Below are 22,455 nucleotides of genomic sequence, written 5' to 3' on the forward strand. Positions count from 1 at the left end.
CCAGGAAGGTGTAGGCCAGGATAAGAAAAACAATATCAACACACATTGATGAAAAGTCTCAGCTCTCAAACTTGCTGCATAAAATGTATTAAAACTCTTAGAGGTGCCTATTATACAGATCTAAACAGCCAAATGTTGACCTTATGTTGATGGGGAAATGTACTATGATGCCCCTTAGAAGACATATACCATATCACTGCGGCATAAGATAACAATTACCCATAATTTTACAAAGTCAGCATGTGACTAGTAAATCATTACCATTAGGGTAAGAATGATCAAATAATTAAATGACAGCTTGCACCCACAACTATACATTAGAAAATGTTGTTCCTGGAAAGAATATCACAATAAATGACATAAAAAAGTCCCCCTATGTTTTGATTTGGCATATATAATGCACCAATTTAGCCTCCTATAGGACCTATAAAGGGTGTTTATGTTTTGGATGCAGGGTGATAAAGTAGGCAGGCCTATCCCTATTTGTGAGGTTGATGCCATCATATCAGACAGGCCCAGTGCGTTGAGTGCAACCTATTGCCCATATGTGCGTCTATGGCCTAGCCTCTCTCCGTGCATCACAGCTGAGAGACCTTGGTTCAGAGTGATGCATGGTCCCACGAGATTGTTTAATCTAGACGCGCCTGACGACAGAAATTTAATTCAGAAAATGCTCGACCCACATCCAAAGGGTTCGTGATGGATACAGCCCGTGCCGTCGAAATACTTGTATTGCCTGAGAGACAGACTGTGGTCGAGCTGTGACCATCCACACCTCTTAGCCCACTTAGACCAACCCAAAATGGGGTCACTGCCTAATAATCAAAGGCACATATTTCAGGAGGTGTTATTCGAGCTGTTGTCATCAAAGGCTGCGGAATGACAAGTCAGTGCACAAACAAATGTGTTCAATAACTACAAGCTGGGCGCATCTCTCCAGCACGTCCGACGCGCAGCACGCATGTCGCCCATGGACGCCGTCAGTGGTTATTGTCATATTTGGCAACAATGTGGCAGACCACCGCTGACCACACCGAAGGCTCTGCTGTGGCTCTCCCAGAGCCGGACTCGCCCCTTCCCGACTTACCGGATTTGAAAAACGCCGCTATGTCTGCCGCGTCCTTCGCAGCCTCATCTAGTCCCTCTCCAGCGCTCATGGCTGCGGTCGCTTGTGCAGAAATAGCGATAGATATCCTCAAAGGGTTTTTATTCTGGCAACAGATTTTTATCGGCAAAAGCGGATCCCAGCGCCTTTCATTGAAGCAGATCCGGTCATACAATCTGTGCTCCCTTCATTAAGCGAGAGACCTCCTCCTCCATTTTGGCCGAGAAGGGAAAATCCAGGCGACCGATCGGCGGCGCTCCCGAGTTGGGACGTGAGGGCGAGAAGGAGAAGGAGGAGGAGGAGGAGGGAAGGGGGGTGATAGCGAGAGAAGGCGGAGGTAAAAGAGGAGGGGATGAGGACTGAGGGAGGAGGGCTATTCCGTTTCGAGTGGTGGGTGGGGGTGGGATATCCTGGGATTCCGTTTCGGGGGGTTTTGGTGCATTGTGCGCCACCCAAATTTAGTGTGCGCCACAGCACATCAGCAGCCCCCAGCGTCACTCACTGCGGTGCTGATGCGGGCTGCGTGGGAGTCATTCCTCAGGATTGTACGCCTTAATGGCTCAGGCCCAGATGTTATGGGAGATGTCACAACGGCGAAACAACGTGCACATCCCCGCTTGTCTCCACTACGTGCAGCAGAACCAGTCCTTATCACAGTTAACCTGATCACACGGGCCGTCACGGCTGACATCTTGCGAATTTTAATATCCCCATGTGGCCACTGAGTTCTGGTACTGCATCGTTTAGTTTCCTAACTAGTGAATGTATGATTCCAAGTTGTCCATAAGAGTAACACCTCTTTTGCCACTAATAACTTATTGGTGTTACGTGTTTTCGGTGGATGACAGGGAGAGAATGACGACGGGGTGGGGGGGAAAGACAAGGATTATTTAATTCTATCTTCCTCTCCTAGTGAAGAAGATGATGCTACAGTATGAGGTCATTTGCCCCACAAATCTAACCCAGTTCTCCCTGACAGCTGCAGCTCTGTCCTCTGAACGAAGGGCAATGCACTGCCGCCATCTAGGGGCCGTCTTCGCAAATTGCTCTGGAGGGGTCAGCGACTGCGAGCGGACCCACGCTGCCAGTTCGGCAATTCATGATAACGTTACAGCACAAGATACCCGTTTAAAGAGTATTAGATTTGCCTCGTTTATCCATGTGACATGAAAAACAAACAAAATAACTAATAAAAACGGGGAATGATTAAAGAACCGTCGTTATAGCCTACCTTAGAAAAGGTTTAGGTCTGTGACGTCATCAGTCTGATTGGTGCACCTGTGTTAGATACTGGCACGCACATCTGGTTAAGTTAGCGATTTATTAAGCTAGCGTTAGCTGTGTCTTAGCCCAACTGTTTAAGACTTTAAAACATCAACTCTACTGTAAACGTTCGGAAATACCGTAGGACTTAAAAGTTAATTATCTCGAACAATTAATTAATAGTGACCTCTGGAAAAAAAAAGCTAACTAATTAACGCTATGGCTAGCTTAAAGGCTATCTGCTGTATTTATGGCCAAAATGGTCGGCAAGAACTCAGTGTTTTTGTTAGCAGTCACTTACCTCGACGCTCAGGTTGTTTGTTTTCTTCAGAGAAGACACAAATAGCATGAATTTGAAGAAAAGCTTATATAAAACAAGTAACTATAATGACTTGCCCCCCCTAAAAAAAATAAACACTTTTCTGTACTGAATTTAATCCTGTGACACACTTGAGCTGTCCCACGGCATTCATTAGTGGTCCTCTAGCTAGATAAATCTGTTCGTAGCCAACTTTAAATCCTAGAGGTTTCAGCATTTTCAAACACAAAATAGCCATCACATAAATGAGGCTGTCTCTACATTTCTTTCGGGACCAGCCCCCTTTGACCATTGTGTCGCTACCATGGAAACAACTAACACACGCGATCACCGCTGGTGGCAAAAACGTGTTTCGTGGGTGCCGCTCAGCCACAAGAAACAGATGTGAGAAAGTTGCACCCCTAGTTTAAAACTGGACAAGACGCCTGATGCGACGTGGACGAAGCTGCAGATTTAAAGTTCGGTTTGCAAGGGGGCAATTTATGTGAAGGAATGCTTGAGCCATGTCCGTCAGCTCTCGACTCACCAAAGTCAGCTACAGGAGCAGACCCACCCAGTCCTCTGTCCCAGTGGAGTCACTGAAGGAGATCCAGGTTTGAACCCAAACGCTTTTAACGTATTTGTGATAATCAATGACAATGTGGCCCTTGATAAACTATGATCATGATCTCAGTGTTCCTCCCATCGTATATTATTCTTATATGTGTATCCTTTTGTTTGGTTCTGTGTACACATCTGCTTATTTGCATATGGTTGTCATGATTGGTGTGGTATTTGTACGAAAGCCCCCTAATGTCGATGGGATTGTTGTAACTTCACTGAAATGGTTTGCATTCATTCAACGAGCATATTTGCATTTTTCTGGAACACAAAATCAGATCTTGCGTTCTTTCTCCTGACATGCATACTATTACGGGTGTTCTGCTCTTGAAGTTTACAGATTAAAAATGTTGTTCCTTTACTTTTTTTTTTTATATAAGTGAGTAGTTAGTAGTGGCATAGTAAAAACACCTTTAAAATGTTAATCACAGAATTTAGTACCACAGACTTTGGAAAAAATTCTGTTTCTCAGTCTTTGTACAGAGGTTGTTGTGCTCAGAAGCAACAACACCCTATCACTGCTTGTATGTGGCTATTTTCATTTTCATAGGAGTTTGTAGCCTGCACTGATGTTTGGTGTCTGTAACTCCAATCTCAGTCAACTTTTACCTCCATGCTGTACTCAACTGACGTGAGTATTTTTTAATTGTAAACTTGTTGGGTTGTCACTTTTAACTGCTGTTCAGTATTTACTGCTTTATGTTCCTCTGAACAGAAACTCTCAGTCCTGCTGTGTGTGAAGCTCTGCTGTAAGCTAGCTACCTCAGCTAAACATAGTCTGCTGCTTACAAGCTGCAAACAGCTAACTAGTGCCAGTCATGCCAATTTTCAGTACGGATTTGCAGTGCCCTCTTGGTTCAGCCAGTGTTACATGTGCAACACATCCTGCCAGCCAGTCATTTGTGACAGAGGAGATGGACAGACCGGTAAACCGGGAACATTTCAAAATTGTCATATGTTTCGTAGTTGGTCTCTTGCTGAGCAGACGGCCAGGTTTTGACACTACACTTAACCCGGGGCTAAAAGCGTTCAGAGAAACGTCAGTGTCCCTAGTCAAGAAAGCGTTTACACTGGCATAATCCCAGCACATTCCAAAGTGAACCCACCGTGACTTTAGTGCTGTGATTACTAGCCCTACCCGTTGCAGGGTTTAACCTAGAGTTTTCTGGGTTATCCTCTGAAAATCAGCTAAACATGTGGCTCAATAGTGCCAGTATAAGGATAGCTCTGGACTAAAATGCATTGTGAAAAACCCTCAAGTGAGTTTCCTATAGTAATGGCATCACAACACACACTCTATTAGTCAACACTCCATTCAGATTGTCATTTGCTAAGCGATAATCTGTTTGTTCCAAACACATTCTGTCCTCCCTGACCAGGGGAAGTAGGACACTATTCATCTTGAGCCCTGCAGTTCGCTGTTGCGTTTTAGACAAGTGTAGATAAACAGTGGCCAACCAGTCTCTCAACCAGTCACATTTTACATTTTATATTTGTGTTTAGACATTATTTAGAGGACTGACTGACTATCCCGCGTCCATAACACAGTTCAAAACAGGCCTTTGTAAAATAAATGTTAAAAATAAATAAAATACTAAACTGGGAACACTAGAAATAAAAGGTTAAAGGAGAACTTTGGCCGTTTTTAACCCATATCCCTGTTGATCGAGGTTACCGAGTGCTGTCATTAGGAAAAATAACGAGAACATTTGGCACAAAATGTACAGAGTGTCAGAACAGCAGCTAAAGTGAACCTATGGGGGCAGACATAACTGAAAGTGAAACTTAAGGATGCACTTCATTTTCAACTCAAGAGCCCCTCGAGTCCTTTTGATAATTGCCCTGACACTATTGCTTTCACTGGCCTCTCAGAATTAGTCAAACATAACTGTAGCGCAACCTTCTGTGTTGGTTGTATTATGAGCCTCAGTCCACTAGATGGTAGTGTGTTGTTGCTGTGATGTGAGATGAGCCGCAAAGGGCTGGGTGATCTACAAAAATGGGTTTCACATATAATGCTATTTATTAATGTGGAACTATATCGTTGCCAAAGTAGTCATCGTTAAAAGTAAGAGCCTATTTCGGGCATATAGATGATATATATGTATATATATTAGTTTGTATATATATTAGCATATACACACATATCTATATATAAGTATACTAAATTGCTTCAACTGTGTACATGTATGTATGTATGTATGTATGTTTGTTTATGTATGTATATATGTACATATGTTTGGACATGTACTGTAAATATATGCATATATATACTGTTTTAATTCAGTTCATACTCTTTCCAATGCAACACCAAAGTGAAAGACAAAATGCTGTCTTTATCCCCAATCCCATCCATTCTTGGTGCTAATGCATTTAATTATGGTACTGATATAGTTTTGCAGTCAGCATTACAAGAAAATGTGAATAGTACATACATAAATGAATAATCCTAGTTGATCATGATCTTATCAGATAAAGTGAAAGTTTAGTAACTTACAGCAGCTGGTTCCATGTTGGACTTGAAGATATGTGTTATCCTCCCTGTTGAAAACAGTATTTACAGGCCTGCTTTTGATGGCATGTTAGTTGACACAAGAGAGAACTTGGTATGAACTGTCCTCCACATGGGACTGACCCAGATTAGTCCTACACTGTGTAGACCAAAGACAACTTATATAGTATGTGTTAGTCTTACTAATGTAGTAAATTTAAATTGATACAATAACGGCATTATAAAGCAATGATAATTTATTTGACTTCAATAAGAATTGCTCCCTGTATCGGTTAGATAACAGAGTCCATTGAGGGAGAAATGCTGTCCCCAGAGCCATTTCTGCAGCTGAGATATATTGTGCTACAACCTGGCATAGTTTTTAAACAGATTTGTTAAAGCTCTCCGTGTCTGTCGGTACGAGCATCTTATGGGAGAACAGTGGACTTTCCTCTGTCTTGTTCCCTCTCTGTGTCTTTCTCTTTCAGATCTCACCTCCCCCTCATTTATAATTTACAGTCACTCTCCTGTTTCACAGCAGCTCAAAACCAGACAGTTCAGCTTAGAAAATCAGTCATGGCATAGTGAAAAATTGATGACCCAGCTGCTTTTAAATGCAAAGCTTCGCAATCATTTTCTTCAATATCTGTCAGTCAGATCCTCGTGGAGAGAGCAGTGCTTCTCATCTGCCGGACACCTCAATAAAAGCTAATGGAATTTAATATTAATTGGAGGTCTTTGTGTGTGTGTGTGTGTGTGTGTGTGTGTGTGTGTGTGTGTGTGTGTTTGTTCTCACTGGGTGAATGATTGAGGTATCACTACTAGAGCTGCAACTAATGATTTTTTCTGTTACAGTCTAATGATCTTCTATCTTCAACATTATTCATCGTTTAACCTCTAAAATGACCTGAAATGGTGTTTTTTTTAATCTATTTGTGGTTTTGTCTCAAACCAAAATGTAATGAATTCAAATTGTAATGATATAAATTTGAAACAAGCAGCAAATTATCACATTTGAGAAGCTTTGTTTTACACATTAAAGGACAGGTGTGTAGGATTTACTGGAATGTAGTGCTGTGCTTGTAGACTGCAACCAACTGCACAGCCCTCGTCTCACCCTCCCTTGCAGTGGCCATTTAAAACACACAAAAAGTGAGAAGCATGTTCCATTTCTGAATTTCAAGTTCCCTTAAACCCACACACTGGACGTTTTAAATGAATCATTTTAGGCAAACCATTAGGAGAACCTAGAATGCTGAGTAAACCAGCAATGCTATCATGACATTTAATATTATACTAGGACCATGTGTAATAAAAAAACACAATATTAAATCCTGTCAGATATCACCACTGTATTCTGACTCTATGAAACTGTTATCACAGTCACAATATGACTAGTATCTGTCAGTAAGCATACAATGATAATGCATACAGTATCCAAGGTTTTTACGTCTGTGAAACCCAGTGACCTTTAAGAGGCAGACTAATTTCTTGAGGTCCTTTTTTAAATTCTCTGTTCACAGCATGTTTTATTTGTTCATTTTTGTGTGTGTTTTGTGTCTGACAATGGTACACTGTATTCGAATATATCATCATCCCTTATACCCCCACTCTTACCCCCCTCAGTGTCTCTCCATCCCATTGTTGTAATAGAATTGTAAGGTGAGAGCAGGACCTTGATAATTACTTTGCAGGCAGATGGTCATCCAACACCGCATTATCTAGTTAGCAGTCCCCTTTTAGGAGCAACACTCTCATAATTTCAGGGCAGTAACCTTTCTCACATGGCAAATAAGAAGGCTGATTGCTCACATACTGTAGCGAAGCCACTTGTTCTCTGTCTTGTCTTCTTTGTTGGAAGCTTTAATTCTCTAATGCCATGAAAAGCAACGCCAATTAAGATGGCAGAATGACCTGAAAAGAAGTGTCAGACTGAAAGGCTGACAACGATGCTGCATTTTAAACCAGACTATCAAAACAAGGTAAGGTGACCCAAGAGTTCTGAAGTTACAGACAACTTGGCTTCATGACTGTCTACTTTGGCCAAATGTAATTCATCATTAATGTGTCAGGATTCAGTAAACGGCTGGTGTGTATGTATCAAATGCGGCTGGTAGAAAAATTCAAGAAGGCTAAAGGCTTTATCTATGTTTGAAAGTCTGATCGAAAATATTTTTGTGTACGTCCGCTTATGCAGGCTTCTCACAACAATTGATTTTTATCTGAAAAAAATGTCAGTTTGGAATATTTATCAGAGAAATAAACCAGTGAAGAAGTTTTTACTTTTCCTGAGTGTACGTCATGCGAAAGACTTCCAAAGAGAAATGTTTTGAAAACTCTGTGTTTTGTATGTATCAATACGTGTAATATATTCAATAAAAATAACATCAGAGCTGCCTTCTACTTGAAGTTACTGGAGCTTTGCAAAAGCACTAGTCTATGAATTATACATTTGACACCACTTATAGTTTATTTGAAATGTTAGTTGAGATATTGCTGTTGGCATCCAAACAGAATGTTAACATGCAAAAAAAGTGAGAATTTGTGCACTAAATAGGTAGAGATGATTAGATGTGTTTCTCCATGTCTTTGTTGCATTTTGTGTGTTCTGTTCTTATGCTGTATCATCAAATGTCAGAAAAATACAGATTGCTGTGAGCTGTTTGATGGCTGCTGATGCAGAAATGTATTGTAATGCGTTTTTACTTTAGTAAGGAGCAAGTTTCTCAGTCATTTACAAGGAATAGTATACAATGAATCATACTTGTTGTGGGACAAATTTGAATATTGTACATTTGGCTACTAATATTGGCCTGTTGTATTGTTTGGACAATTCACATGGTACCCTTGCATTTTGGTTATTACAGTATTTGCAAAGTTGAGTTCATAGCTACTGATCTATATCTACTGATGAGGTGGGTGTTCATAACAAGAACTTGCCCCTAAACACTTGCACTTGAACAGTTGTGGTGAAAACAGCCATGTTCCAGTCTGCGGTCCTGTTAGAGCAGTGATACATGGGGTGTGTTTCCGCTGTCTGTCTGTGTGTGTTTATAAGTGCACATTCCTGCAAGTTAGAGTTCTTGAAAAAGAGCTGTTGTTCCTCCTTACGTGTTCCTTTGTGGATTTACCTGCTTATTATGCTCTTAATTCATGAGAGCATGTGTGTTGTTCACATTCTTTAAGTTAGTTTATATCATTCATCGAAAATGTCGTTCCTGACCACAGATATCTGTGAAAAGTTATCCGTTGTGGACAGGAATGGCAATTTAACTTAAAGCCAGCATAGCTTCAGTTCACCTGTCTGAGTGATCACCACTGACAACTTGATAGGGATCATCCCTTCAAGGGTGAGAGAATACAGCTCCCCTGTGTACATGTAGATGAGAAAGTGATATCAGGTTATAGAGAAGATATAGTTAGGTCTGAGTCAGAGAGGCAAGGAGCTGTCATGTCGCAGGTGTTTAGTAAGCAGCTCTGGAAACAGACAGTTTTCAAGGTCATTCAGGTAAGCGAAATCCTACTTTTGTTGTTGTTCCTGTCATTTGAGGGTTCTCTGACATTTTAGTTTATCCACAGACTTCTTGTGTGTATTGCCAACTGGCTCTGTTGGCATCTTTCATTTACCACAGTGTGATTTGAAATTAAATGGATGAAACTGGCTGCAAAACTTTATACAGAACTTATGTGTTGACTTTGACTGTGTGTGTGTGGTTTTTCTGTTTCCTAGAAGATTTGGATTAAAATGTACTAACTCATTTATTTGAGGTTTGGCAGGGCACTGAAAATATTTTGAATTGCTTTTTTAAACGTTAGATAGATTATCAGCTTGCATTCTTGCCAAACTTGCCTGTTGCACTCTTTATGTCACAGCTGTTTCTCTTATTCCAAAATTCCAAAAGCCCCTGTTTGTTTAATAGGGATTGTCAGTCTCGCCACAGCTTATCTCAGGATGCGGCTTTGTTTGGTTCTGAAAGCTATTAATGTTGTGGCTGTTGTCTGTCAGTGCTGGATTCTGTGTCTGTGTTATAGCAATAAATAAATGTGGTTCTGTATGTGTGCCTATCTGACATTGTTCGAGCCTGTTATTGTTGGCCAGTGTATTTTGTGTATTGCAGTCAGCGGTGACTTGTCTGCTCGTTTGAATAATCTGCTCCATGCTGCATTGTGTGTGTACTGTTTGCCTCTGAGCTGAAGGCTGAGTCAGTTGTTCACACGACTCGGAAAAGAGGCAGAGAGAAGGTGTGAGACACCTCGTCGCCCAGCAACTGATTGCTTGGCATGCTTTTTTTACGGCCGATCTCTGATGTCATTGTTTGTGTGTGCTTAATGTGTGTGTATATCTCCAGAGAACAATGCTGGTGTGATTCATTGTCTTAGTTCTGTAGTGGTTTAGTGAAACTTCTTTGAAATGTCTAAATGAACGTCTGTTTTTTTTCATCTCTCAAATGTTTAAGTATGTTTGGAGGCATAATTTTTATGTTTTACAACTGGAAATGGAATTCACTGTCTCAGCAATGCAGAGTTTCTCAATTTGGAGTCAGATATGAAGATTTCAAATCTTAAAAGATCATCAGTCTAGAAATTGTGATATCATTCATACATGTGTGACCCATGTGTGTAAATATGTTCAACATGGGTGCTTACAATGGATCCATGTCTGTTCTCACACTCAAGATAAGCTTTATCTTTGATCATTATTATCTTTGTTATCTGTTGAAGTAACCTGTGAGTTGCAGCCACTGTTCCTGAGAGTGGTGCAAATATATTAAATCAAATATTACCATAACTCGTGAGAAAGTTAATGATTCTTAAGATATTTAAGGCGTTCCATACACCCCTGAAGTGGTTTGGGCTCTTAAGAGAGTTTTGTTTGTCTAGTTTCACTTGACAAAGTTTAGTTTCGATGTGGTCTGTTCTCTTTCAAAGCTGCTAACAGGCTAATGTGTTGCCGCTCTCACTAACCTTGTTGACACACAAAGCTTGAGAGGTTGTTAGCATGCTCCACCTCACTCTGGCTTTGCATGACCAACCCCCCAGGCTCTAACTAACAAAAATCAATACCTTGACTTTTAACCACATCGACTCGACGAATTGTCCATTCTCCCGTTATATCCTCCCCCCTCCTGCATCTTTCTCTCCTTCTTTCTCAGGTCCTGTTAAAATGTTCTTTTATGTTATTTACTATATTTCCTCCTGCCTCTTGCCTCCTCTTTCCATTTCTCACCCCTCTGCAGTCCTGTCATCAATTTTCCCTGTGCACATCTATCCTTCAATTTTATTTAACTCCTTTGTTGTTTTTGAGATTCCAGCGGTTTCATCTTTTTCCTCTACTCACTACATTTGTCTCCTTTCGCCAATGTATACAGCTCTTTCTTCCTCCAGTGCTTCATGTCTATTTTATCATCCATAAAATGTTTTGGATTTGTATCTTTCCTCTTTCTGTTCCTTTTCAAGGCTTTATTCGGGGTTCTATCTGATCTGTCCCTCAAAAGCTGTCACATCTGTTCTCTCCTATCTGATTCTCCATATAATCCATGGGGACTTAACCAGGGTATATGCATGTGCAATATGTCCCATGCTCCATGTAGACTATAGATGTTTGAGGGTAACACAACAGGGAAATCTCTTTTCCATAAAGTACAGAAAACCACATAGATGAATACACAAGCAAGGGACAGGAAAGAAAAGGGAGAACATGATTAGAGAGACACTTGATCACTTAATATGTCATCCTCAGTGTTAAAGTTTAGTCCAGTTGTTAATGATTGTCAAAACAGTTTGATATATAAAAGAGCTGGCACTCAAATGTTTTATTTTTGGCATGGCCAGTCACAGCAGGACGTTTCCTGCTTTGTTGTAGAAGAGGGGTTTTTAAAAGACGGTCTCACCACGGTGACGTCAATGCGAAAAAGTATTTTAAGCCAGAAATAGCTATTTCTGTCGTGCCCTGTTTAAATTCCAGACAGACAAAGGGAAAGGTAAATGAAAGAACTTGAATGCACCCTGCAGCTGGCACACCAAGCAATGCCAGGTTTCATGTTATTTATTGGCTAACCTTGTTCCTGTGTTACTGAGCAGCGTAACCTGGCAACCCACTGTGGTTGATGTTACTGTCCCACCATCCTAAATGCAAGCCACTGCCCGTTCTGCACTGGCTGTATTGTTGTCAAAACCTTTTCTAAGAACCTGAATTTTGAAGACTTTGGATGGATATGGAGATGTACAATTTTAAATCTTGAAGGAATACTGAGTTCTGTTTTGGATTTTTTTCCTATAATTCTTGTGTGGAGCTACAGTGTATAAGAAGAGGACTACCATGTTTTGACAGGAGACAGAGGGTTATTCATTTTTAACTAATTTGAACTTATTTTACTGCTAATTCATTGAAACCAGACATAACTATGGTTCTTAGAGTGGACTAAATCATGTCTGAAAAGTGGAAGACCACAGGGGATATTAAATCATCTGTCATCAACAACAGCCTCATCAATACACACGCACAAGTATGTGAAAAATGGTTGAATGACTGTTTGCTCTGTTCGGTCACGTGATGGCTTTACTATTCCTTTAGCAGAAAATGCAGAGTTTTCTATTCCTCTGTTAGTCAACAAGAACTCAGCTGAAATGAGCTTTGTTTATGTCGACTAAGAATTTGAAATTAAATCTTATTCAGCACTTGTTTAATAGTAAATCCATATATGTTCAAGTAATAGAATCTGAATAGTAATTAAAATTGTCTGTACATTTTATTTAGCAAAAGTTAAAGGAGGAACGTGAAGCTAAGCGTGCCCAGCTGGATGGAAGACATGACTACATCCTCAGCATTGTGGCTTCATGCCTGGGACTGGAGAAAGCGGATGTGGAAGATGCAATACTGGAGGGGAATCAGGTACCCTGTATTCATACATTTTCACACAGAAGTGTTTGCTTTCTTTGTGAAAAACACAAAACAAAACAGCAGCCTGACTTACTTTGGCAAAAGGTGTGGCAGCATTTGAATTACATTATGAACTTTTGTTTTTACTGGCACAAAATTGCTGCCATATGAATGTTATTTTGCTTATTTCAGTTTTCCTTGGAGAAGAAGTGGTAGGAGTCATGTATTTCGGTCAAGGGAAGCGATTTAAGTGCAGTTTGGTCATTGTCATTTGCGAGACATTGTGAAGTCTGATTGTGCTGAAAGTTTTCTTTTTATCCCTCTCAGATTGATCGCATGGAGCAATTCTTTGTTGCTGAGGGTCTTCACCACCTCATGTTCTACCATCAGGACACTCAGCCAAGTGAAACAGGTAACATGTGAAAATAAACACTCGCTGTGTCAGAAATTGATGTTATGTGTGGACTTAATCAAATTGTTTTTAATTGTGTGTCTAAATGTATGTTTTGCCTCTGTAAAAAAAATAACATAAAAATCTTCAATCATACTTCATCAGCTTCCATGGCAGCAATTGATAAGATTCAAAATTTATTAGAATTAGATTAAAATGCAAATAAAGCTAATTGTGATTATGTCTTGTGTTGTCTCTCTGTCCAATTCTCTGTTTCAGCTGCAGCCGCAGCCTCTGCACCCTCCCAGCTTATTGCCCAGCAGCCTGGTCGCAGCAAGAAGTCTAAAGTGTTTGTGACAGACGGGAAGGATGTGGCACTGACCGGAGTGTGTGTCTTCTTCACCAGAGCCAACACCTCAAAGACAATCACCTCTGAGAACATTCACAGAGTGAGTCACTTTTAAAAGTGTTGTTTTAGAAAAGTAAGCATGAAGTCATGACTTTCAGAGTGAGTGTAGGTCGGTCAATCATATGAACCAAAAACTATTTAACTAATTTCACCATCATTACCCCATTTGATAAGGGATTCTCTTAACCAGCCATGCTGTTGAGAGGCCAAATTTGGGAATGTTATTAGCCATATGCATTTCAAAACAATGAACGAGAAAGATTGTTTAACTGTGGGGCTTTCCATCACGTAGCTCACTTAAATTACAAATTAAAACAGGCTGATTTTGGAATGTCAAAGGGATGCTTTATTCCTTTCCCTTTGTGATAAATTGTATCCTGTAACTAAGACAGCTTCTCTCTATCCAGAGCTCTAGAGACAAAATAAGGTTCGACAAATGCACTCTGATACCAGTAGCAGATCCTGCTATTGATTTTAGGTGATCACCTGCTGTCAACAGGAAAGCTAATCACCACCTCTGATAAAAGGGCATGTTTGCAACAAGCTATTCACAGCAAGAGAGGGAAGAAGGACAACTTTAGTGTGTGTGTGTGTGTGTGTGTGTGTGTGTGTGTGCGTGCGTGTGCGTGCGTGCGTGCGTCGGTGCGTGCGTGCATGGGTGGGTGGGTGGCTGGCTGTGTGTGTGTGTTTAATTAATCACAATTAAGAAATAAATACAAAATATAAAATTCTTTAATGGAAAATAGTGAACATAACAATAAGGTATTTACTCCAAACCTATTTGTCATGAGAATTTTTTTGGATCACACATAGTTGGTCTTCAGTCAGTCTGAGGGTAAGATACCTAAGATACTTGTGAAAAATAGAAACTCCCACAAAATCCCCCAAAAAGGTATATCCCATTCAACAAATATCAGACGACATTGTGGTATTGATTTTATGTCAATGGGTCAAATGACCTGGAAGCTATTGAAAAAGATGTGTCCCTATGCAAAGTGAATGGGATGGATCAGAGGTGAAATTTGACTAAGTGTCAAAAATGTTCCTCCAGAAAGTGTTTAGGAGCGTGTTTCAGGCCGTTTGGAGTCCACGTTTCAGACCATTTGGAGTTGATACATAGTTGGACTTAGGGTTACAGATGGTAAACTAGTAACCAAAGACATTGTGGCATTGATTACCTATTTGTAGTGACACTTTTTTGGATTGTTTTATGTTTTTTGTCCTCTGTTGAGGGTAGTCTACATTAGCATCTGGTACAATTAAGCATCAAGAATTGGGAAGTAATAACACTACAAAAATTCCAAAAATATGACATGATAAATGATAAATCCTTTCCATCTGGTTGGTAGAACAAATTTGATAGTCACTGTTGCGATAGCCTGCACTAGCAAGGTTCTCCAGACCCCATCTGGTCTGGGCTCCTCTCAAGGTAATTTATCTTCAGTATACAATATATGTTTGGTGGCATTGGCTTGACCTCATACTTTTCCACGGTTCTACAAATTGGACATTACTGCATTAACACTGGCAAATGCAAATTTGAGTGCAGGAGTTACAGCAGTCAGCCTTATCTAGAAATACAGTAGTCTAGGTAGCTACAGAGATATTACAACTATAATCCTGGTTTGCTGATAGTATGAGTGGGAACTCACACCAGTCCACACTCCTTTAGTTAAGCGAGGAATAGGTAGACTAAGTCAAAGGACTCAGAGTCCTTTACTTAGGGGAAAGATGACCCTCCACTGGACACCTTCATCACAACTGCCAGCCACTTGTGGCAGGCATAATGAAATGAACTGTGGGCATACCGGTCTTAACCATAGGTTTTATAAGTCATGTGTACACCTTTCTCTCCCTCTAGGATGTGAATTTCAATATGTTGGACACAACAGAGGGGGGTCTGTTAAAAAGTGTGGAGCAGTTGCTCTCTGAGATCTTCATCCCCACTCTAAGGAAGATGGACCATGGCTGGGGGGAGGCAGCCAGTCCACAGGCCCAGGCTGTCAAACAGGATTTCCTATCATCATTAGAAAGCTTTGTGTCTGTTTTGGCTGGAGCACAGGAGAGTCTGCAAGAAAAGGTAAGAAACAGACACTATTACCCATCAAGGATATGTTTAACTGTTAAAGAGTGAGTTTAATGTTGATCAGCTGTAAAATAGCAAATGAAGAAACGCCTGTGACCTAACCAAAGAGGCAACAAAAACAAAGGCTGTTTAAACAGCCATGAACCTTTTATCATTACAGTTGTGTGTTTCATTAAAGCAGTAAGACACTTAAAGATTTTTTGGTCACCAAACTAAAGAACTTTTGCAGCAGTTCTGACCTGTTTTGACCACAGTTCATTCTTTGTGAGCACACACAGGAAAATAAATACATTATACACACTGCAGCAAAAACAAACCATAGCTTGCCTCCAGGTTACCTTGAAAGAGTGTGATGCATTTGACCTGCGGGTGCTGAAAGGCCCATCCGACTACATGGCAGCAGCAAACAGCGCAGAGACCACAGAAAAGATTGAAGCCTGCATGAAAGTCTGGATCAAACAGATTGAACAGGTGAGACCAGTTAAAGAAGTTATCTTCAAATTTATCGCAGTTATTGTTTTGCATGAAACCTTTTGCAGTGCACTAGTCTCTGTTGTACATAATGGCTAGTTAATGTGAAACAGAATTTATTCTGAGATCCAAGTTTGCTTGGAATGCCTTTGAATAAGCAATGTGAGATGAACAGACAAATATTTGACAGGATGTATGCTTAATATTCGATGGTGCTTTGCAATAAATGCTGCAACTTCATCCTGAAAAGAGCTATATCATGGAGTTACTTTATTCATTTTTTACTGAACTTTGAAATATATTATGTTGCTTTGAACAGCTCAAATATTTAATGATCCAAAATAATTCAAGTTCAGCTGGGGAGGGATGCAAAACTACCCCAATAAAATGAAAAACAGGAATATATGAAATTCAGGGAAGGCAGAAAGAGTAAACTTCAGAGGGAGTTTAATAAATATAAAGTACTTCTGTTCACCAGGTTCTAGCTGAGAGTGAGCAGCTGAGAAAGGAGGCTGATGACCTTGGCCCTCGGGCTGAGCTGGACCACTGGAAGAAGCGAATGTCCCGCTTCAACTACCTTCTGGACCAGCTGAAGAGCCCGGATGTCAAAGCTGTACTGGGTGTGCTCCTGATGGCCAAATCTAAACTTATAAAGGTCAATCTCCTCTCTCCTTCATATCATATTTTTATGCTTTGTTTTCTTCAAGATGTTTTCAACAAAGTTAGTCATGTAAATTAAAAATCCTGTAATGTTAGTGTGACTCAGTTTTACATTGAATGCTTAAATGGTTTGTTCTGTCTAGTCATGGCGGGAGCTGGACACCAGGATTACTGATGCAGCCAACGAGGCCAAAGACAATGTCAAGTACCTGTACAGTCTGGAGAAGTTTTGTGACCCTCTTTATAACAGTGACCCTGTAAGAAAATGCTTTCATCTCTTTAAAAGTGGATAGATAGATAGAATGATAAAGTGGTCTGCCGCATTCAAAGCAAACCAAATGTACCACTACTATTACTGTATCCATGGTGAACTGTTCTCAGGTTATGAAAATGGTACATTGCACAAACACTGTTTAATGTCCCACATGTGCAAGTGGATGGAATTACATATGTAAGTTGTCCAAACACAAGCTGTTATTTCTGTTTCACCCAAGGTATCAATGGTGGATGCCATCCCTGGTCTGATTAATGCCATCAGGATGATTCACAGTATTTCCCGCTACTACAACACATCAGAAAAAATTACATCGCTTTTTGTTAAGGTACGGTTGGCTGCTATTCTGCACAATAATTAACCACTAAAACATTTATCTCAACCAAGCGCATTGTTACATTAACCTAGTGTGAAGAACACAAATTGTGCACAAAAGGATATGTTTAAAATTTCCATTTCTAACATCTCAGTGAACAAATTACTGGCTGGATTTATGACAGAGTAGATGTGAAAAGCAAGTTGTTTAGGTCTGCAAAGAATTAAAATGCATATCTTCATTCCCCCCTACCCTTCAATATCTCCAGGTGACAAACCAGATGATCACAGCCTGCAAGGCCTACATCACTAATAATGGCTCTAATTCAATATGGGACCAGCCTCAGCAAGTTGTAGCTGACAAAATCAAAGCTGCCATCCACCTTAACCAGGTACTGGATCTGTTTTAAAGTTCTTATCAATTGTGGGCTTTTTGCAACATACTGTAGCTGTATTATTATTTTTTAAATGTCAAGTTCAACACTTGTTTATATTGTTTGGGGGAAAAAGGCCTTCCACACAAGACCTGTGTTAAAATATGTCATTCTTTTATTTGACATAAAAGTAAGACATTTGAGTTGGCCAAAAGTATACATGCCCTCTCCATGATAAAAGAAATATTACAAAGCAAAAGTTATTCTTCAACCTATAATTGTTACCACAGTCGTATGATGGATGGATGACAATAGAATTTACCTGTTCTTCCTGTGTCAAACTGTGTTCTCCAGGAGTACCAGCAGTATTTCCACAAAACGAAGGAGAAGCTCGAACAGACCCCCTCCGAGAGACAGTTTGACTTCAGCGAGATGTACATTTTTGGAAAGTTTGACACATTCCAACGACGACTCAACAAGATCCTGGAAATGTTCAGCACCATCTCCACATACGCTGCCTTGCAGGACTCTAAGATAGAGGGGCTGGAGACCGTGGCCACTAGGTTTCAAGTGGGTATATTGTTAGATTAGATTGCTGTCAGGACATTTATGATAACACAGAGACACATTCGATTAACTGATTAAATGCCTCTGCTAGCCAGCTGAGCTGTATTTTTTCTGCCATTTATTGACGTTGTAATATTTCAGTGGATGGCAAATGGAAGAGCTGCTTTAGCAATGAAGAAGACAAGGTTTACATATCTAATCATAAAACTACAAAATACATTCAGATTCAGATTCAGAATACTTTATTAATCCCCGGGGGGAAATTGTTTTTGTTCCAATGCTCCGTGCAAAGTAGAAATAGAAATATAGCAAGAATGGAAACAAGCGATAAAGATAGAGATGAAGATGTAAATAAAATAAGATATTAAAGTAGACATTAAATAAAGTAAAATATCAAAGTAGACAATAAAATACAAATAGATAATAAAATAGTAAAGTATACAAACTGAAATATATACAATATACAATGAAATGGTTGTAGCGTTATAAATTAAATGAGAATGGATAATTATATTGTTTGTTCTGTTTTATAAATAGCCAAGTGAGTCCGATCATCAGAGGGAGGATTTGTACAGTTTGATGGCCACAGGCAGGAATGACTTCCTGTGGCGCTCAGTCATGCATTTAGGAGCAATCAGTCTCTCACTGAAGGTGCTCCTCTGTTCAAGCGTTGTGGAGAGGGTGAGAGACATGCTGAAGTATCGCCCGCACCTTCGACAGCATCCTCCTGTCTGACACTGCTGACAAAGTGTCCAGCTCCACCCCCACAACGTCACTGGCCTTTCTGATCAGTTTATTGAGTCTGTTGGCATCTGCAACTCTCAGTCTGCTGCCCCAGCACACCACAGCAAACAGAACAGCACTGGCCTCCACAGACTCATAAAACATTCTCAGCATAGTCCGGCAGATGTTAAAAGAGCGGAGCCTCCTCAGAAAATAGAGGCGGCTCTGTCCCTTCTTGTAGAGGACTTCAGTGTTCTTAGTCCAGTCCAGTTTATTGTCAGTGTACACTCCCAGATATTTGTAGTGTTCAACAATGTCCACATTATGCCCCAGGATGGAAACTGGAGTCACTGGTGTCCTGGTTCTCCTCAGATCCACCACCAGCTCTTTGGTTTTTGTTGTGTTGAGCCGCAGGTGGTTCAGCTCACACCATTGAACATGACTTTACGGAATACAATGTCATCTTGATGTTATATGCAATAATGGAGTGATATAAATAAATAGGAAGAAATTTGGTAAAGGAGCATTTGAATTATTTAAACCTGGACCATATATTTATAGTTTTGATTTCAGTGCTTCCTGCTTACTAAAAGTTTTTCAATTGGTCCAGTAGATCAGCTCAGCTAGCAGTCACAACAAGGCTGCAATTGCTGCAACATAATCATTTGGGGCAACTCTAATTATCAACATTACACTAATAATAGTTTTTCTGGACATGCATGACAATGTCTGATTTGTGCTGACATGTTTTTCTCTTGAGAGGATACTGATTTAAGTATCTTTGTTTCTGCTTCCTTGGATGTACAGACTACAGAAATGCAGGGAAAATGGGAGGTAATGTTTCACTACAGGCCTCAACTTGTCATGCTGCATGGTCCATTTTCATAGTTGACAGTGTGCAGTTGTGCTTATCATCGAGTAACTATATGACAGTACTAACTGCATGCAACATGAACGGAGAACTGACTGCAATATGTGTTATTGTTAGTTCCTCAATGTATTTGTGTTGTTTAGTTATTTTCTCCAGTGATTTTCTTACAAACGTTTTGCATGTGGTCCAATTTACCTGCTGTAATTCCATAAGTCATTTCATGGCCCAGTAACCAGACAAAGCTAGTCATGCTAATTCATGGTAAGCTTTACGATTTGGTGTTATATTTCCACATTCATAATGCACTGTTTGTCTTTTTTTTTTTTTTTCTTGACCAATGTTTTTATTGTATTTTTCGATTACAATACAAAGACACAAAACAGAACAAGGCACATCAATCATGTACAAAAAGGCATTTGAAGAAATTCAAAATATGCAGATAGTGGTATATTTTGCTGGTTTGGTAACTGACTGTTTCTCATCATGGCTTATGAGGAAAAGAAAAGAATAACAATAAGGAGTGACAATTGTATACATGCACAGATGGACACAGATTGTACCCCACAAACAGTATGCTTCCATATTTCAAAATGTGGTTATTGATTTTAATAAGGAAAAGGAAACATTTAAATTAGAAATATGAATAAAAATAAAGACAGTAGACCACAAAGCTGTAATGAAATCGTCCCCCTCCAAAATTTCCACAAATGAGCCCCAAATCTTTACATAAGTGTTATATTTCCCTTTGATAACACATGGAAGTCTCTCTAGGGAAAGGCACTGCAGTATCCCCTCAACCCACACTCTCTTGCTTGGTCTGTGAACAGACTTCAATAACAGTGCAATTTTATGTTTAGCTTCAAGAGGACAAAATATGACCGTCTTCTTACTGTTATTGCTAATTGCACAGCTTGCTGGGAAACATCCAAAAATACAAAGTTTGGGACATAATGGAAGTTGTTCCTTAATAAAGATGGATACAATTGTAATAATCTCTTTCCAAAATGATTGAATGTGGGTGCATTCCCAGAGGCAGTGAAACAAGCTACCTTTATGTATACCACATTTGACACAAGTCAAGTGTATTAGGGTAAATGTGATGCAGTAATTCTGTAGTAAAGTGTGTTCTCATCAACCATTTGTACTGGAGGAGTTTGAACCTTGTATTTATTGTTTGCACTTGGCATTGGAAACATATATCCTGCCACTCTTCTACAGTGATTTATTTTTTAAGGTCTGACAACGTTTGTCTTTTGCTATTGTAAAACCAGGATTAGCTCCCAGACTAAAATAATATGTTCTCAAATATCAGTTTGATCAGTTTGAAGCCTCGACATGTACAAACATTAAAAAATAGAAAAAAAATTCAAGACAGAATAGCAGTATTTTCCAGCTCAGGTCTGACTATGGCAGAACAATGAGGCTGATTTTTGTTTGTGTGTATGTGTGCGATAGGCTATTGTGTTGAACATGAAGAAAAAACATTACAGTTTCCTCGACCAGAGAAGAACTGACTTTGATGTCGACTATGAAGAATTCTGCAAAAGCACCTCTGAGCTTCATGTAAGTTAAATATCATAGACACAAACGCTTAGAAAGGGTTTAATCAAGCAATAAGTCAAAACACCTCTTCCACTCCACTTTGTCTTTTTTGCTCTTGTTTTTTGGGCTAATGTTTTTTCATTGGTCTTCCAGAACCAGCTGAAGAGTTTCATGGATAGCACCTTTGAAAAAATTCAGAATACAGAGAGAGCTTTAAATGTGCTGAAGAAATTTGAAAGGTAAACCGTTCCTTCATTCTTGATATCAATTTAAGTTTGTCTAACCACATATTTCTCAGTCTGATCCTGCTTATTCTCTAACACAGCAGTTTAGTAATTAGTAATAGTTCATTTCATTTACATGGCAGCTCAGCTTTATACCAGCCCCGAATCAAATAGCTGGAATTAAAAAGACAGCAGGACTGTCAATAGACCTTTGTCACTGTGGACTTCATCTCATTAAACACAGGCGTAACCAATAACATAATTGCTGCATTGAAATAGGTTCACTAGTTCCGGGGTCCTTTTTTGTGCATTTAGGTCCACTGGCAAATTTAAATCAGATGCGCCCACTGTTGATATTATCAATGTCTTTCCTGCTATGACAAGAGAATATGTCATGCTGTGAAAAAGTTCTTTCCAAGTAAATGCAGTAAACCTCGACCTGGAATACCACTATTACTACTATTGTTTATTCAATTCACATCTTATTTTCATTTTTTCATTTTTTTAACATTGATTTCCTGTTTTTGAATTCCGTTGAAATGCAACTATTGTATTTTCGGACTTTCTTAAAACAGACTGGGCATTCCAGACCTCGGCATTGACGAGAAGTATCAGCGCATTCTACAGAACTATGGCCGGGACATTGAAACGATCTCTCGTATATACATGAAGCAGAAACTTGACCCTCCAATTGGCCGAGACTTGCCCCCAGTGGCAGGTCGTATCATGTGGTCTCGGCAGCTGTCCAGCAGGATTCATGGTCCAATGGATCTCTTTCAACAGGTAAATTGAAATTCTGCCTCTCTATAGAATAATTTAGTTGGGCCTAGGTGTTGATTTTGTTTACTTTTTCTTTTAGTGGCATTGTCAATACAGTTTTCCTGTTAAGT

At 39.8% G+C, this 22,455-nt stretch overlaps 2 protein-coding genes across 6 annotated transcripts in view; one reads left to right on the forward strand and one right to left on the reverse strand.

Annotated features, from left to right (window-relative positions):
* triob (trio Rho guanine nucleotide exchange factor b) overlaps positions 1 to 2,736 on the reverse strand; it is a 108,427-nt gene extending 105,691 nt beyond the window's left edge. The window contains exon 1 of one of the 3 annotated variants that reach the window (XM_030393891.1): positions 2,670 to 2,736. Coding sequence is in view for 2 of the 3 variants with exons in the window: in XM_030393888.1 (XP_030249748.1) it covers positions 1,088 to 1,157 (70 nt within the window). In the remaining variant the exon portion in view is untranslated. Of the gene's footprint in view, positions 1 to 1,087; positions 1,549 to 2,669 lie in introns of those variants that run through there. The other 2 variants (XM_030393888.1, XM_030393893.1) reach the window with 2 other exon arrangements.
* Positions 2,737 to 2,857: 121 nt separating this feature from the next.
* Positions 2,858 to 22,455, forward strand: part of dnah5 (dynein, axonemal, heavy chain 5) — a 97,232-nt gene continuing 77,634 nt past the window's right edge. Inside the window, exons 1-15 of one of the 3 annotated variants that reach the window (XM_030393885.1) lie at positions 3,191 to 3,280; positions 12,536 to 12,670; positions 12,986 to 13,070; positions 13,329 to 13,498; positions 15,320 to 15,538; positions 15,878 to 16,015; positions 16,494 to 16,670; positions 16,819 to 16,932; positions 17,170 to 17,277; positions 17,534 to 17,656; positions 17,993 to 18,208; positions 19,736 to 19,762; positions 21,255 to 21,362; positions 21,495 to 21,580; positions 22,141 to 22,348. In XM_030393885.1, the coding sequence (XP_030249745.1) occupies positions 3,191 to 3,280; positions 12,536 to 12,670; positions 12,986 to 13,070; positions 13,329 to 13,498; positions 15,320 to 15,538; positions 15,878 to 16,015; positions 16,494 to 16,670; positions 16,819 to 16,932; positions 17,170 to 17,277; positions 17,534 to 17,656; positions 17,993 to 18,208; positions 19,736 to 19,762; positions 21,255 to 21,362; positions 21,495 to 21,580; positions 22,141 to 22,348 (2,004 nt within the window). Of the gene's footprint in view, positions 3,281 to 12,535; positions 12,671 to 12,985; positions 13,071 to 13,328; positions 13,499 to 15,319; positions 15,539 to 15,877; positions 16,016 to 16,493; positions 16,671 to 16,818; positions 16,933 to 17,169; positions 17,278 to 17,533; positions 17,657 to 17,992; positions 18,209 to 19,735; positions 19,763 to 21,254; positions 21,363 to 21,494; positions 21,581 to 22,140; positions 22,349 to 22,455 lie in introns of all 3 variants that reach the window. The other 2 variants (XM_030393886.1, XM_030393887.1) reach the window with 2 other exon arrangements.

Source organism: Sparus aurata, chromosome 17, assembly GCF_900880675.1.
Source record: "Sparus aurata chromosome 17, fSpaAur1.1, whole genome shotgun sequence".
Classification (NCBI taxonomy): domain Eukaryota; kingdom Metazoa; phylum Chordata; class Actinopteri; order Spariformes; family Sparidae; genus Sparus; species Sparus aurata.